The 17005-nt window shown below is 53.1% G+C and overlaps 1 protein-coding gene across 2 annotated transcripts in view; it reads left to right on the top strand.

The window, feature by feature from the left end:
- RAB11FIP5 (RAB11 family interacting protein 5) overlaps window positions 1–17005 on the top strand; it is a 36905-nt gene continuing 19900 nt past the window's right edge. The window contains exon 1 of one of the 2 annotated variants that reach the window (XM_045549857.1): window positions 1–633. In XM_045549857.1, the coding sequence (XP_045405813.1) occupies window positions 203–633 (431 nt within the window). In that variant the 5' untranslated portion in view covers window positions 1–202. The remainder of the gene's footprint in view (window positions 634–17005) is intronic. The other variant, XM_045549858.1, reaches the window with a different exon arrangement.

The following is a 17005-nucleotide window of genomic DNA, read 5'->3' as shown; positions in this document are numbered from 1 at the left end:
GCGGCCGGCGGCCGGGCAGGCGGGGAGGCGGCGGCCGGCGCGGCCCGGCCCAGCCCGCAGCTCCTGCGGCCGGGTGTGCCGGCGGCGGCGGCGGCGCTCTGAGCCGGCTCCCGACCGCCCTCCGCCGCTGCCAACTTTGTCGCTTGCTCTCGGTGTCTGTGCCCGGTCCGGCCAGCCCTCGCCCGCCGCCGCTTCCCCCGCCATGGCCCTGGTGCGGGACGCCGAGCCGGCGGCGGGGCCCTCCCGCTGGCTGCCCACGCACGTCCAGGTGACGGTGCTGCGGGCCCGCGGGCTGCGGGGCAAGAGCTCGGGCGCGGGCAGTACCAGCGATGCGTACACGGTGATCCAGGTGGGCCGCGAGAAGTACAGCACCTCGGTGGTGGAGAAGACGCCGGGCTGCCCGGAGTGGCGCGAGGAGTGCTCCTTCGAGCTGCCGCCCGGCGCCCTGGACGGCCTGCTGCGGGCGCAGGAGGCAGATGCGGGCCCGGCGCCCTGGGCCGCGGGCTCCGCCGCCGCCTGCGAGCTGGTGCTCACCACCATGCACCGCTCGCTCATCGGCGTGGATAAGTTCCTGGGCCAGGCCACCGTGGCGCTGGACGAGGTCTTCCGCGCAGGCCGCGCCCAGCACACGCAGTGAGTAGGGGGCGCGGGGGCGCAGAAACGGTTAAAGGCCTAACTGGGCGGGGCTGCTGGGGGATCAGGACTCGGCTGGGGCGGCAAGCCCCTTGCCTCGCGCTCAAGGGAGTAAACTGACAGCAAGTTGGTTCTTCTTATTTCGGGGTCCCCTCTGGCCTCCAAACGTGCCCTGTGTTGGGCTTGGCGGCTGATGAGTCCCTGAGGCTTGGGGGAGGTGTAGGGGGCAGCCAAGCGTTAGGAGTAGATTGTCAAGTAGAGTTAGGAATGAGATCCAGAGGCTTTGGGGTTTTGGAAACCACGAGAAGGAAAATCTTGGGGCCATTCTCAGGGCCTCCAGGCCTGCCTCTCTTTCCCCAAAGGGGAGGTGAACTTCAGGCAACTGCCCCAGGCCAGGCCTGCAGGAAAGTGGAGAGGCAGCCTTACCCTGTGGTGGAAGAAAGGCCAGGTGTCGTCCTCTAGGAGAGCCTCCACCAAACCTGGAAGTTGGCTGCAGGCCCATCTACCTCTCTCTGGTTCTTGGATGCCCTCCACCATCTAGAGATGCCCCCCCACCCATGTCCTGTGTCCCTGGTCTGAGTACAGGAGGACCTCTTAAATAAAGGAAGGAAACACTTGAGTCAGCTTTCAAGCAGCCTGCCTGTCCTGCCCGAGGTAGAGGCAGTGGCATGGTTAATGCATGGCAGGAGATCGTCTCCTAGTCACTTCCACCTAGATGGGCCAGTGGGTTTTTTAATCATTTATCTTGGCAGCATTTAACCTTGCCTGTGTTAAGATCAAGGCTTCAGACTTGAAGCCCCGTTTCCTGTTTTGGGCTTGGGCAGGATCTGGAAACCATTCCCCCAGGGCTAACAACCTGCTGTGGATTACTCAAGTGGTTAACTTGGAAATGACCAGGTAGCCAGGGTAAGGGGGGGTGCCGTAGGTGGGGAGAGGTGCAGGAAAGGTTTGCCTGGGTGGAATGGCATCCACCCTGAGTAAATCTAAGGAGGCTTGCTGGAGGAGAGGGATGAGCTTTGAGCAGGGTGCAAAGCCAAATGAAAGCAGGATTTGGGTGGAAAATTATCTGACCTTGAACATTTTCCAAAACGTGGATAGGGAATGGCCTTCCTGGCTGTGGCCTGGGGTGGAAAGGCGGTTAGCTCAGGGCAGATTCCAGGCAGGGCTGTGACCTGACTCCATCTCCCCCTCCCCGGGCCTGTTCCCTTCCTTCCTTCATGACTTGCTGTTTGGTTGCTGGATGTGGGATCATGTGGTATAGCTTGGCCCTTGTTTTGTTTTTTTCCTCCCTCTTTCTGTCCTCTCCCTCCTTCCTGGCTCAGGGAGCCCAAGGGGTGGGGGTGGGGCAGAAAGCTTTCCCCTGGATCTCTTAGCCCAGTCTTTTTCAGAAGAGGTGCTTGTCCCCAAATCAAGGGGACAAAATCACTCCACCTCTTGCCCCAGTGCTTCACCCTCTAGCGCTCAGCTTCTCAGACCAGACTGATAGTTGACACATGTGGGTGGAGGGTAGGAGTGGACAGACAAAAAAAAAAAAAAAAAAGACTCTAGGCTTACAGGGAGGGGCTTCTTTGATTTTTTTTTTTTTTTTTCCAGTTCCCAGCCTTGCTTTCCTCTTGGCCTCTGGATCTTACTTAGCTGAGCTAACCAAGCCTGTAGGTCCAGGTGGACCTATTTTCAGCTAAGGACAGTATGTTTTGGAGAATTTGACTTGCCACCCCTTAATCTGAATGGGAGCCTTAATTTACTTTATAGAAGTCATCTTTTCCACCAGGATCTTTCCACGCCCACCTGGCTGTCTTTCCTCTGATACATTGAGACCTGGGTTATTTATAGAACCTGGAGGGGGCTGGAATGGGGAGGGACACATAGAGTGGGCAGAGGAAAAGTCTGTGGAATTGGCCTGATCCTCCAGTTCGCTGGACCTAGCGCCATGCCCACTGACAGAGAGTGAGGGCTGCCACCCCTGCTTCTGTCCCTCCCTTCCACCTCTGGCTTTAATGGCCACTCCTGGTGACATTTCCTGGAGCACCCTGGCATGGGCTGCTGAGACAGTGAGTCTGAACATTGCTTGATAGGGAGAGGGCAAGGCAGAAAAGAATAGGGTGTACCCTCCTAAGCTTTGAATAATGGTGGAAAAAAACAGTATCCATTCTTTAACTCCAGGAGTTGGCTATCGTGGTTTCAGCGGGGCAGATGATGGCCCTATGCCAAGGGAGAACCTGAGTGGGGAAGGGTACCCTCATTGTTAAGAGAAGGGGCTGTGGAGTTGCATTGAACGGCTCCCAGTCCCAAACCTGCCACCTATGGCAAGTCATGTAAACTTTTGGTGCCTCAGTTTTCTCATCTGTAAAATGGAGCTCATTTACGCTTTTACAGGGTTGATGTGAAAGATGAAATGAGAATACAACTGAAGCACCAAGTGCAGTCCCTGGGCATGGTAGGTGGTCAGTGCACAGCAGTGATGGTGGAGGGAGGTTTTGGTAACAACATCTGGTAGCCCTAGTCTGCAAGAGTTCCCCTGCCCTGAACGAGCTGCTCATGTGATGGGGGAGACAGTCCAGAACTTAGAACCTGGGAAAGCCTCAGTGCCGTGGGTGGCAGGGTACACACAGGAGTATGAGAGTTGCCAATGAAAGGAGCTGGCCCTTTGCAGCCCTGTGCATTCTCCTGCTGCTGGAGGTTGAGAACTAGGGCTGGGCTTGAGAGGCTTCTGCAGCCCCAAAGCCAGGCCCAGATCAGCCTGCAGCTCTGCAGCTTTCCTCCCTGGCAGCCTTGCCTGAGCTGCCTCTGCCTTGGGGAAGGCAGGACAGCACAGGGTTTAAACACCTGAAGACTGGGCTTTCACTCCCAGCTGTGTGAATGAACTACCACTAGGTAGTTACTACCAGGCAGATTATTTAATGCATTCCCTCCTTTCTAAAAAGGTCATGATGATTATAATCATAGGGTTGTACAGCTTAAATGAGACACCATCTGTAAAAGCCTTAGTGTAGTTCTGGACACATAGAAGCCTTCAGAATATTCGTATTGGGGTTATTCTGGGGCCCTGCTTTGTGTGATGGTGGCACTGGGGTTCTAGGTGTCTCCGTAGCCTCTAAAGGCCCTTTGTCAGTGGGGCACTCTTTGAGGTGTGGAATTTTACTGGAGGCTTTTAAATAATTAAAGAGGAAATTCTCAAAACAAAATTTAGCATAGTATACAAGGAAACTGATTATCACCCTCTCCCCTCAGTAAAACTGTCATAGTTCCTATGGGTCTGAGAATCCTAGGAGATGCTTCTCTGCTACTTCATTTCTGGTTTTTCCCTCCAGCATCCTTCCCACTACTCGCAGTGGGTGCCCTGTGTTTGCCTCCCTGACTCTTGAGACAGAGATGTGGTGGTGGTGGTCAGTTAGTTCTCTTCGTTCCCCGTGGGGTCAGATGGGTCATTTGGGCCTTTCTGGCCTTTATGCCATTGGTGTGGGTTATACCCCCAGGGAATGTCCCTGAATGTGTCAGAAGATGGAGGGAAGGAAGCAGCAGCAAAGGTTTTGGAGTGAGAAGATAGGGGATCTGCCATGAGGCCATTTTGGTTGTGGAGACCTGATCTTTGCCCTCTGGAATGCTGATCTGTGTGCATTTGGGGGAGGAGAGGGCACAACCCTGCTGTGTGGAGCCCTCATCCACCTTCTCCCTGGTCTTGATATGCAGCGAAATGGTACCCACTGTAAGACCTGGAGTGTGGAGGACAGAACCATCGTCCTGGGCCTCTTGGATCAGTGGTTGGAGATTGGCCTCTTGGGAAAGCCAAAGCTGTGGGTTCCATTTGGTTTAGGACCAGTTTATCTTTTTTTTGTCACAAAGACTAAAACTGTTGTGACTGCTAGTTGTGGCTGCCCAGAGGCTCTGTCAGCCCCTGCTCAGACTGCGCTGTTGGTTTTGGCAGGGGAGCTCAGGGGGCCTGTGGCTATGGAGGACATAGATCTGAGACCAGAGCCTTCTGCCTGGCTGGTCGTGGTGTTCTGAGACTTCCTTGAGGAGGGTGGGTTTGGGAGCACTTGGAGGCACTTGGGAGGAAGTGCAGCCTGTCGGCCTAAGGTTGGGATGGTCTCCGAGGGTTTCCATCTAGCCCTGAGCCCCCAGACAGCCTGCCTGTAACTGCTTTGGGCAGACGGTGCATGCCTCCCGGCCTTCTCTGCCCTGGTTTCTGGGTGTCACCCTGCTCTTCGGGAAGCAGCCAAGGCAACTCGGGTCCCTGGCTTTGGCTCCTGTTCCAACCCCAGAGCTGGAGTTGGAGGCCTGCGGAGCTGCCTGGGAAGTGTGCTGTGGCTGCTGGGGAAGGGTGTGGCTGTCCTCAGAAGCCAGTTAGCAGGACGCAGAGGCTCCTTCTTCCTTAGTTATGGGGCAGTTTTTATTTGGGGTTGCTGGAGCAGCAGCGTCTGGGGGAGCAGAGCTGGGCGGGTAGGAAATGTGACTGCTCCGTCAGACTGGGCGGCTCCTCTTCTCGCCACAGCAGCTTTCCCTTCCCTCCCTATCTGCCCCTGGCCCTGGGCAGGACTGGGAGGGTAGAGTGGGCCTGCGGTCAGCCCCATCTCGGCCCTGCCTGCCCCTCCGTGCAGGCGGCTGGCGATGAGGCACGCCTCAGCAGAGCCACAATCCCGGGCGACCTTGAGGACTGTCCTTTTCCTCTGATGGGAGCTGCCCGCCCCACTTGTCATTGCTGACAGCCTGATGCTGTTCTTGTTGCTGCTAAGCCACTGGTCTGGCTTTGTCCAGATGTTTCCCCTGCCCTTCCCACCCTGCGCAGGGACAGGTGATTAACACAATGACAAGAGCTGTCATTGCTCTGTGGGAATCAGTCCTCCTCTTTTTTTTTTTCCTCTGAGAAATGGTATAGCCATGAAGCAGCTTTGCCCTTCCCCACGGCCAAGTAATAAAAATGAGTCCACAGTGTAGGTGCTCTGTGCACCTGGCAGTCCTGTCGGGGGAGAGTCTGATCACTTTGCTGTTAGTGAGCCGTAGGTCATTTCTTCCCTCAGGAGTGACCGCGTAGCAGGTCACATGAGGCCTCTGTGTGGGGCTAGGCCCGGGCCTCTCATCAGTGAGTGGTAAGCAGGGGCTCCCAAGGTGGGGGCTCCCAGGGGCAGCGCTTGAGAGAAGCTACAAGGGGTGGGGTGGGCTTTGTCACCTTGACCTTCAGTTCACCCTGGCAGTGGGGAAGGGAAGTACAGCTCTTAATCATGGAACTCCAGTTGGAGCGAGAAGAGAGCTTAGACATGTGGAAACTGAGGCTCGGGGATTGAGAACAGCCTCCTCTCAGCTACTCAGCAGTTAGTGGGGGGTGTGGCTCCGTGTGGTTCCTATTAAACCCTGGCAGCCCTCAGAGCTAGAGGATTTGGGGTGAAAAAGAGATGGCATTTGGGCCCTGTGTGCCCCCCAAGGTTTCTGTAGAAGTGCCAGTGGGGTTTTAGTGAGATGGGGATGTCGGGGCTTCTCTGCAGACCTGGAAGGGCAGTCCAGTCCAAATGAGGGGAGGATGTGGACATCCCCCTAGGTTTAGAGGGAGCCTATAGCTAAGTGCTGTATTTTGGGGCCTAGGCAGGGAGCCCTGGAAATGTTCAGAGCAGACAGAGCCACTGGGGTTGGCTGTGGTCAAGGCAGGCCTCCTTGGGGAGGAGACATACACGAGAGATCTGCTGGCTGGATCTGAGAGCCTGTTTACCGTCCCAGTCTTCTCTGAATCCCCGTACCCGTAGCACATAGCACTGTTTTGGTGGGTTATTATCATTGCCTTGTTGGTCTAGTGTTTGGTCTACGTATGTTTCTAGGTGCTGGTACCGTCCTAAGGACTTGACTTCTGTTTGTTCACAGCGAGCCCTTGAGGTGTAGGTGCTGTCACTGTGTTTAACAGCTGAGGAAACCTTGGCACAGAGAGTTGAAGTAACTTTTCTCTTTTTTTTCTTTTTAGAGACAGGGGCTTTTTTTCCCCCTTAATTCTTTTTAGTGATAGGGTTTCACTCTGTCACCCGGCTCTGGAGTGCAGTGGCACAATCATAGCTCACGAATTGCATCTTCAAACTCCTGGGCTCAAACTGTCCTCCCGCCTCGGCCTCCCAAAGTGCTAGGATTATAGGTGTGCACCATCACGCCTGGCTAATTTTTTAATTTTTTTGTAGAGACTGGGTTTCGCTATGTTGCCCAGGCTGGTTTCTAACTCCTAGGCTCAAGTAATCCTTTGCCTGAGCCTCCCCAAATGCTGGGATTACAGGCGTGAGCCACCTCACCCACGTGAAGTGACTTTTGTACAGGCACTAAGTGCATGGCAGAGTCAGGATGTGAACCTAGGCAGTCTGGCTTCAGAGTCTGTGCTCTTGCCCACTACACCATACTGACCATCTCAGTCTCCCCATGTCTGCCACGATCTGCCCTGCACAGGGCCTGGCGCTCAGCAGCTGCCCTGCCAAGGCTTTCTTGCTCCTCCTCCACCTAGATCTTGGGGGTTAGGCTTGGGGCTCTGCAAGTGTGGCCTGCTTCTCTCTGGGAGCCCTTGGTTTATTGGGGTAAGCATGTCTGGTCTGTGGCTCCAGCCTGGTCTTGTCTGGGGAAGGAGGTATTGTCTGGTACTTTGGGAAGGAGAGCATCACTGCCACCAGGTGTCTCTCAGGAATGGGGTGAGGCTTGGGAAGCTCTGCCTGGGCACTCCCCACCCCTGGGGAGATTTGCCCGCTTCGGGCTTGTGTAGTTGAGTGGGGCGTGGGGGGTCGGGGGGACGGTGTTAGCACATACAAGATTCCCTGACCATTCCCAAGACATCACATGCTTGTTTTACTATGACAGAACACTCCAAACCATCCTGTTCCTTCTCCTGCAGTGATACAATCATTGCCTATTTTTTTTCCTTTTTTTCAACATCTAGGAAGCAACAATTACTGGGCAACCATTATAACTACTGTGTCTAGGTCAGTGGAGGAAACAAGAGAAATAAAATGGATAGACCTTTCTCTATGAAGGCAAAAAGATGTTTGAGAGCAGACTTGCACAGGAAGAACCATTACTCTACAAAGCCGCATGTCAAAGGTGTGAGAGAAGCAGGGGGTCAGGAGAAGGAGAGTTCACCAGGCTGGAACAATCAGGGTGGGCTTCCTGGGGGAGGTAGGGCCTTGAATGACAGGTGAGGCCCGTTGGGGATAAGGTGAGTTGGAGGCAGGAAAACTGCCCCTCCAGAAGGGGAGGTGCATATGGTGGGGCTGGGCCCGGAAAGGGAGTGAGCCAAGTTTAATTTCCTACATGCCTCTCAGCAAAACAGCCCGACTTTCTTTACTTCTTTTTTTTTTTTGAGTAGTTCATCTGGCTCAAAATTCTAAAAGTACAGAAAGGTACGCAATGAAAAAAAATCTCCCTTGCCCTGACCTTGAGTCATCCAGCCCCTCTCTTCAGAGACAACTAACATTACCAGTTCTCCTATAACCTTCCAAAGTTATTTCATGTGTTTACAAACAAATACATTGTATGTTTTCTCACCCGTCCCTTTTTGTTTGCCCAAAGGCAACATTCTCAACATACATTTCTGGACCTGTGATGAGCCTGACTTTCCTACACAGGGGTACTTATTGTCTCCACCTGTTTTGGAGTCTGAACTGAGACCCTGGCAGAGGGGACCGTCACCACTTAGTTTTGTCCTCCATGACCCAAGTTTGGGGCAAATGGGTTAGGAGCACACTGGGGGAGGGATGGGTTAAGTAGAATGTGTTCCTTATTCCCCCATCTGCTGAAGGTCCCCTGACAGAGGTTGTCTTGCTCTCCTACCTCTTGGGCAGGATCAGTGCTTTTTGGTCCTGGGCCACCTCATTCCTTTGGGGCTAATGACAACCTGTAAAAGGCCTTTGATAGACAATAAACCCAAATCTTAATGTGTGCTTTGGCCTACTTTTCAGAATGTGTTCCCAGCGTCACCTCATTTCGTTCTTCCCTGAGGGCAGGCAGGATGACCCCCATTTATATGAATGTGGGGACAGGGGTCTCAGGGGGTGGAGCAGCCTGTCCAAGGTGACACGGCTCATTAGTGGCAGCCAGATTTCTGATGTCTAAGCCAGTGCTTTTTCTCCCACCTCGTGCTCTCAGCCCTACATACTTTCTGTTGCTGCCTTTGGTGATTAGACTTGTCTCCAGGTATTTTTATAGCTTTTCCTCGTGCCTGGCTCGTCCGAGGTGAGCTGAGTGAGTCGTGCCCACGGAGGTGGGGGTGACTAGTGAATGACCGTCTAGGCTCCCTTTGAGGGTTGCTGGTGCCAGGCACGGGGCCAGAGGTGATAACAATCATCTTGTAGCCTGATAAGAGGCCATGTCCTGTCCTGCGATTGTGTTTGGCTGGGAGTTTCATTGTAGTTACCAAATCAAAGGATGGGTTAGGTGGTAGGTGCTGGGAGACAGAAGGGTTGGCCTGAGGCCCACACTCCTCCCGTCTGCCAGCGTGTGAGACAGACTGCTCGGGTGGGGCACCTGGAGAGGAGAGAGGCTTCAGGGTGGAGGCGGCGCTGGGGAAAAGGGTTTTCCAGTTGTCGCTTGAAACTCTGAGTATAACAGTTCTAGTTGGCACCTCGCCCTGTCTGGCTTATTTTGTCACCCCCGTTTTATGGAGGTGGAATGGCTGTTTAAAGCCACTTCGTAAGTCAGAGTCAGGACTGGAACCCAGGTCTCCTGTCTTCCAGTCCACTGGAGTTTGCCCACAATGCCCTTACAATAATTTTTTAAAACTTATATCTGAGACTAAAGCCGAGCCCTGCCAATTCTGTGTCATTTGTCCAGCAGGTGTTAGAAGGTGTTCTATAGCTCAGGCCTTGTCCCTGGTTATGAGGAATAGAAGGTGAGTGACAGTCTCTGCTGTCAATAGTAGTGAGGGTCCAGTGTGGGTGGCTCTGCCACGTGCTCCTGCAAGGCCGGAAAGGGGCACTCCCAGGGGCCCTCCTGGCCCTCCCACCTTCCCCATTGCTCCTGTCCTAGTTTAGGCATTTTTTTTTTTTTCCACTTCTGCTCTGTACTGTTACCTTAGCTGCTGCTGCCTTTTTATAAGCTAGGGTGCCAATTTGTTAATTTGTGTTGGGAAATCACTGCTAAGACATAAGGAGTTGCTCTGGTCAGCCCGGCCATGGGACCTGCCTGGGCTGTGTTGGCTTCGTGCTGGTCCCCCTGCCTAGCCTCCGCCATCCCTTTCCCTGCTGTCCCTCCCTCTTCCCACAGCACAGTTAGGTCCTGTCCTGTGTTGTACCCTGCAGGGCATATCAGGGCCCAGAACCCAGAATGAAGTTATAGCTCCTTAGCGAGATGTTGGAGGCCATCTCCTACCTGCCTGTCTTCACTTGTCCAGCCCTGGCCTCTGTGCATTGTGTCCCTTGCACCTGGGGGTTCCCCACCCTCTCCTTGCCTCTTTCCCACTCATTATTCCAGGCCCAGCATAAATGCCATGTTCCGCACACCCCCCCACAGTCATTTTACACTCCCTTTTAGCCTTCCTGTGTACTTCAGTTATGTATTTTTATGGTATTTGTCACCCTCTTCCTCTGTATACATGGCTGTCTTAGTTCCCTACCAAGGTATAAGCTCCTCATGGACACCCCCATTGTTGTTCCTGGCAAACACTTGGGGAACATTTGAGTGGAGGCCCGGCCTCTGGTCCAGTGAGATTTCTCTGGCACGTTCCCTGTTCCTCTCAGAGGGACGGTGCTGGTACTGTGGGGGCCTGGCCCTGTGCCATGTTGATGCATTCACAGTTTAGCACAAGGCTCAGGGACTGAGGGACGGGATCAGGAGTTGGGGCTCAGTCATAGGACAAGGAGAAAAAGCCTGTTTCCTGGCCCCAGGCTGACCCCTGACCTCCGCAGGGGTCTAATGGGACCGAGTGGGACCAGGAGGAGAGTGTGAGTGAGTCAGTGTACGCTAAATGCTTCAGTATTCCTCTCCAGCCATCTCCAGCAGATTGGGGCACCTTTAAAAAAACAACCATAATGCCATTTCTAACACAAAATTAACAGTTCCTTCATAATCATCTAAGGTCCAGTCCATATTCAAACTTCCCTGATACCAAAAATATCTCTTCATAGGTGGTTTGTTGAGTCAGGATCCAAATGAGTCCCTGGCTGCCATGTCCTCTGATGATACATCCCCAGTTTAACATGCCCCCCACTTGTTTCACACCATTACCTGGTGGAGGGAACGGGCCGCTTGTCCTTGAGAATATGACACACTGGCCCTGGCTGATTAGTTCCTCATGATGCCCTTCACCCTAGTTCTCCACCCCTTGGACACCAGAGTTCCTGGCAGGAGTCCTTCCTGGGCGGGCTGGCCGACTCGCTGCACCACCCCGGGAGGCCCACCCTGTCTGCAGCTTCCCTTCAGTGAGGCCCAGGTTAAGCAGGGGGTCTGGGCTGTCAGCCCAAGGCCGCCATTGGGAAGTTCCCCATCAACTTTTCTCCCAGGGACTTTAGTGACCATTAACGTTTGTCATCTGGATCTCCAGTGCTGTCTTTTGTTCTCCATCTGTCTTCCCTGTGCAGAAATCCTGGCATATGAAGAGCTTTCCCTCTCAACTGTGTGGTTACTTTACGGTGGCAGCAGTGGCAGGCTGGCTCAGCTCACCCAGGACTGGCAGGAATGACAATTATTTGCCATTATTTTTCAGTTTGGTGATGACTTTCCAATTAAAAACCCACCCTGCTCCACGGTACTGTCTGTGACACCAGTCATTGAAGGCTGAAGGCCTTTTGAGGGCAGACGATTTCATCTATGCAGTGTTGCTTGAAATAGCCCATCACTGACTCGGAGTAGAAATCTGGGGCAGGTGATGTTATGGGCAGGTATTTTGATGTTTTCCCCAACATCTGCTTTTTGAGTCACATGTCTTCTCCACCGTGGAACCCTGCAGTCTCCTGTTTATACTAACTCTGCAGGGAAGCTAGGTGGGGAAAGGGGAACTGGATCAGTATTTCTTCCTCCCCTTTATGTTGGTGCCTTACTTTCCCTTCTAGAAGATTCTCCTAGCCAGTATTTTTCGGCCAGCAATTGTCTTTCTTTCTTTTTTTTTTTTCCCTTTTTCTTTTTTTTTTATTTCAGCTCTTCATGGGGGTACAAAACCTCAGGTTATATACATTGTCCATGTCCCGCCCATCCCCCTGAGTCAGAGCCTCAAGCGTGTCCATTCTCCAGACAGTGCGCCTGGCACTCACCATGTAGTCATACCTCCATCCCCTCCCCCCACCCCCCACCTCCCCGAGTTCTTTACTAAGTGCACCTTGACTTCGTTTGCCACAGGGGATGGGATTTGATTCCTACAAACTATCAGCTTTGCAGGCCCCTCATCCCCAGCATGCTAGCAGCTGTTCACTGGCTGAGTTAAGGCTTATTTTTGAAGAGGTCCAGGCAGTGGCTCTAGCCAGGAAAAGGAAGCTGCAGACCTGGTGGGTTGCAGCCGCAGCAGGTGAGGCTCAGGTGAGGACCAACCTGGGGAAGTTGGAGACGGGTGTTGGAGGCATGATCAAAACAAGCTCCAGGAGCAGCCTGCTCCCAGTTAGCAGGTACACTCGGCTGTTTTTGTTTCTCTGGAGTCACCTTCATCGGCATACAAGTGTTTGGGGGTCAGCTTGAGCACTGTGGCATGACTCTGAGGAGTTGGAGGGCCTTTGGCCAACTTCTTGCCCTTCACCAGGCCATCTGTGGCCCTGGGTTTGGAAATGGTAGCAACACCCATCTTCTGCTTTGAGCTCCCAGCCCGGTGCCGTGGGTGGGCAGGGAGGGCAGGACCCAGCCTTCTGCTGGGTTTACTCCCTCCCCACACTAGAGCAGGTGTTCTCAGCCCTTTTTGTGCTATGGAGCCCTTCTCAGAATGAGGTGTTTAAACATGCAGCATTACAAAGTACACCAATGATACTGAAGTATGTTTATCAGTGCATCAAAACATTTGCTGAAGAAATATGCCTATTATTGTATTAGATCATGTGATCTAGTGGTGGTCTAATGACTTAACAGTTCAAAGTAGTGATAAGTATAAATGTTTTGTGACAAACCTAACAGCTACAATGCAATATGAAAATGTCTGGTTTCTCTTGGTGACAAACTTACAGGTATTGCTACTATACGTCTACTATTGCAAGGATTCATAGTTGGAAGACATGCTAAATTTCAGTTACAGATTAGGGGAAATAAAGATGTGATTTTTCTCCCATCTGCCACCACCTGCTGTAGAGAAATAGGGGGTGACTTTGGATTCCTGGACTGGGCAGGGACATGGGGGTGTCTGGGCCTGGAGGTGGGTGTGTGTTGTCCTTGAGAGGGAGGCAGTGGAGTGCGGTGATCAAGGCCCAAGGCTCTGGAGGCAGGAGCCTGAGTTCAGATTCTGGCCCTCCTACTCCCTGAATAAGCATATGACTTAACCCAGGGAACTTCTCTGCACCTCAGTGGCCACAGCTGTTAGATATAAGAGCTGAAAGAGTGGCATTTTCCACATGCCAGGCCCTGTTCTGAGTGCCCACGCTGAATCCCTCGAATCCTCACACAGGTTGAGTATCGCTTTATCCAAAGTACTTGGGACTAGAAGTGTTTCTGATTTTGAATTTTTTCAAATTTTGGAATATTTGAATTATACTCACTGGTTGAGCATCCTGAATCTGAGAATCTGAAATCTGAAACACTCAAGTGAGCACTTGCTTTGAGCATCATGTCAGCGCTCAGAGTGTTTTGGATTTTGGAGCATTTCAGATATTCAGACTCAGGACATTCAACTTGTGATCCTATGAGGAGAGTAGACGGCTGCTACCCCCATTTTATAGGTAGGTGAGGAAGCTGAGGCACAGGGATCAGGGAACCTGCCCAAGGTCACACAGCCTGGCTGCACAGCCCCTGCGTTTAGCCACTCTCAGGGGCTGCCCCCCATGCCGACCTCCCAGGGTTGTTAGAGGATTAATTTAAGTAAGATGGTATGTTGAGTGCTGGTAAAGTGCCCAGCACACAATGAGTGCAAAGTGAGTGGCTATAGTTGGTAACAGAGATAAGATTATTGGCCTTTGGGGGCCAGGAGATGGGCTGGAGAGGGGTCAACACTGACTCCTCCATTCCCAAGGCTGGCGCTTCCCACCTCTGGCTGGGCTTCTCTCCAGGGAGTTAGTGAAATTCTTGGCTCAGAGGTAGGGGCTGAGGAGGACTCTCCCAGTTAAAGAAGGTTCCATTTTGGAACTCCCCCCTGTAAACCTGGCACATCTGACTCCTGCCTTCTGGAGGCTCCTGTTTTGGGGGGTTGGTGGGCAAAGGAGGACCCTCTGCTTTTTGGGAGCACTAGCTCTCCTGGGTAAAACCCATGGGTTTATAATGATAGAGAAACCATGGAGCAATTGTGAACAGGGACAAACAAGTACCTAACTTAGAATCATAGATTAGTTTGTTGGCTCATTGAACAAATATTTGAGTGTCCACTGTTAAGTGCTATTAACGGGATGCAGAGCTGAGCTGAATAAAGCTCTTGGCTGCAGAGCAAGGGAAGAGACACTCAAGCCTTGTACCTGTGCAGCATTTCACTGTGTGGAGGTACGTAGGGGACAGCCGGTTCGTATGATTCATGTACACATGTACGTACAGTGCTGGGTTCTGGTAAATACAGTGAAGGAACGAAACAGGCGAAGGGTGGTTGCAGCTGGGGTGCCCAGGGAAGACGGCGGAGGCTCGGATGAACAGAGCCCTGGCTAGAGTGAGTGAGTCAACCGTGGCAGGAACGTCTGGCTGTGTCTCAGGCAGAGGGAACAGCACATGCAGTGGGCCTTGAGATAGGTACACACCCAGCGGGTTCAGGGACAGCAGGAAGGCCCATGTGGCCCTCGTGTAATGAGAGATGCAGAGAGTCATAGGAGCCAAGACCCAAAAGATGCTGAGAAGGCGGGTGTGACATGCTCCGTTTTCACATGTTTGCTGGGCGGAATGTGGATGGCAGGGAGGCAGGTAGGCAGGGAGTGAGAATGGCTAGCAGAGAGGTGGTGGTGGACTGGATCATAGGTTGACAGTGGTGAGAGGGGGTGCATTCTGGAAATAATTTGCAGATAGAACTCAGAGTTCAAAGTTTAGATGTGGGGCATGAGGGGGCAAAAAGAGACAAAGGTGGTTCCTGGGTTTGGGGTCTGGAATAAATCATGGGTGTGGGGCGGAAAGGGGCACAGTTATTCGGGTCTGAATTTGGGGCTGATAAGAATTTGGAGGGGAATCAGGTGTGCCTGGGGCCTGTGGCTGCAGCTCCCCCCAGCCCCCACCACTCCAACGTTTGACAGGCACTTGCATGGGTATGTTTGACAACTGCCCAGGTTGGCTGTCCCCGAGTATTGGGACTCCCCAGGTATGTTGCATGGCATCAGCCCAGCTGCGTTTCCTGAGAATTGGGTGGGGAGCTGGGTGTGAGGGCCAGAGAACCCACCAGCAGGAATAACTAGGGCTGTAAGCTTGGTGACAGGTGAGCACCCTTCTTCCCCTCCACCCCTCACATTCCACTTTTGTTGTCTGCTCCTGGAGTGGGTAGAAGGAGCCTGAAGGCCGAGTCCCAAGTCCACTCCGGGTCTGCTGAACTTTGTCACATAGACAGAGCTTGGGGGAGGAATTCTCAGGTGAACAGGGCCCCTTTAAGAGCTTTCCCCTGGTCCTGCTCTCCCAGGAATTCTGGACCCTGATGGCTGCTGGGGGAGGCTGTGCTGCTCTCAGACAAGGCTTTGAGGGGCTGGGAACAGGACAAAACCCTGAGGTTCCTTCACTTGCCTCTCAGGGTTCTGTGCTCCTGGGATTGTGCCAGCCTTTTGAAGGGAAGTCTGGTCTTCATACGCCACCTCCGTGCCTCTTCAGCGCCTGCAATGTGTATCCAGGCCTGTTCCAGGTTCTGCCCTCTCAGGGTGCTCAGGGCAGGACTGTTTGCATTCAGCTCTCTGAGAGATGCTAACCCTCAAGGTTAAGGGCTTGGGGTCAGGCCTCTTGATGTTCAATTTCCAGCTCCATCACTTACTAGCCGTGTGACCCTGGGTAAGTTATAAACCTTCTCCACAACTTGGTTTGCTCATCTGCAAAATGGGAATCCCATCTCCTGGGCTGTGTGGGTAGTAAGAGAGGGACAGAGCCGGGCACCCAGTAAGGTTAGCTCTCGCTGGTCTTCAGCCCCATCATGTATATCCCTCCGCTCAGGTGTGGGCCCTGGGCCAGTTGCAGCCTCGGCATCCCCTGGGAGCTGGGCAGAAATGGAGCCTCTCAGGCCCGTCTGCACTTGGGCATCAGAATCTGCATTTTAACAAGACCCAGTGATTTTTCTCACTTTGTGGTTCGAGAAGCACTGATGTGTGTCAGCGTCTGTATCTGCGCATGCCTCATCTGGTGCAGGAGTTTTCTCTTACTCCTCCTTTCCTGTTGGTGCCCATCATGTCTTGGCTGCTGAGGCACCTGGGACAAGTCCCAGATAATCATCTTTGTCAAAACCCTTGTATTTTGAACACGTGCTGCCTGGGCCTTGGGGAGTTTGGGTGCCCCAGATGGCACACCTGATGGAGAGACGGGGTGGCAAGGGAAGTGCGATGCAGGTGGAACAGTTTAGTACCTGCAGTGGAGGAAGTGCAGGTTGGTAATTTGCATGCTGTAGGGGTGAGGGAGCTCAGCTCTGAGAATCAGGTGGGTGTCAGGGGATTGCACTAGGGCAGAATCACTGTCCTTCCTCCTGTTTTGGTGAGAGTGTCATTTTAGCAGTGGTTTCATGGAAAGAAGGCCTAGTTAATTTATGGAAAGTGCTTAATGATCCTCCCCATCCCTGCCCCTGTGTGGGTGAACATGTCTAGGGTCAGTCCTCTCAGAATTACATTCTTGGGATTTGGGAAGGCAAGACTTAGCTGGGCAGGGGAGATTCATAGATTTCTCCTGGGTACCACTTGAGTGTCTTTGAGGATGAGCCCAAGGGGAAGGAAAGTTGGCTTCTGACTCAGAAGTGCTATAGAGCGGGCAGGGACCAGCCCACTGTGGTTCCCACAGGGGGTTGAGGGTTGGGTGAATTGAGCCACCTACAGAGCCCCCCACCACACTTAAAAATATAGATTCCCATGCCTGGACCTTGTAGTTCAGTAAGTTTGGGTTGTGTCTTGGCATCAGTGTATATATACAAAATACCCCACACTGACTCGGGGCAGGTTTGGGTGCCATGGCTATAGTGCTCTGAAGACGAGAGCTGTCTTGTGAGCCACTGTGTGGATGCACGTTGGGGCCTTGGTCAAGTCCTGATTTTGGATGGGAGCGAAGGGGTCAGGACTCAGCTTGGGCCTCAGTGTTCCTAGTGCTGCAGCAGCCCACTGGGCAGGCTGGGCAAAGGGCAATGAGAGGGAGAGAAGGCCTGGGTGAGGGT

This window comes from Lemur catta, chromosome 4 (assembly GCF_020740605.2).
Source record: "Lemur catta isolate mLemCat1 chromosome 4, mLemCat1.pri, whole genome shotgun sequence".
Taxonomy (NCBI): Eukaryota; Metazoa; Chordata; class Mammalia; order Primates; family Lemuridae; genus Lemur; species Lemur catta.
Note: the sequence above shows the minus strand (reverse complement) of the source record. Positions and strands in the feature narration are given on the sequence as shown.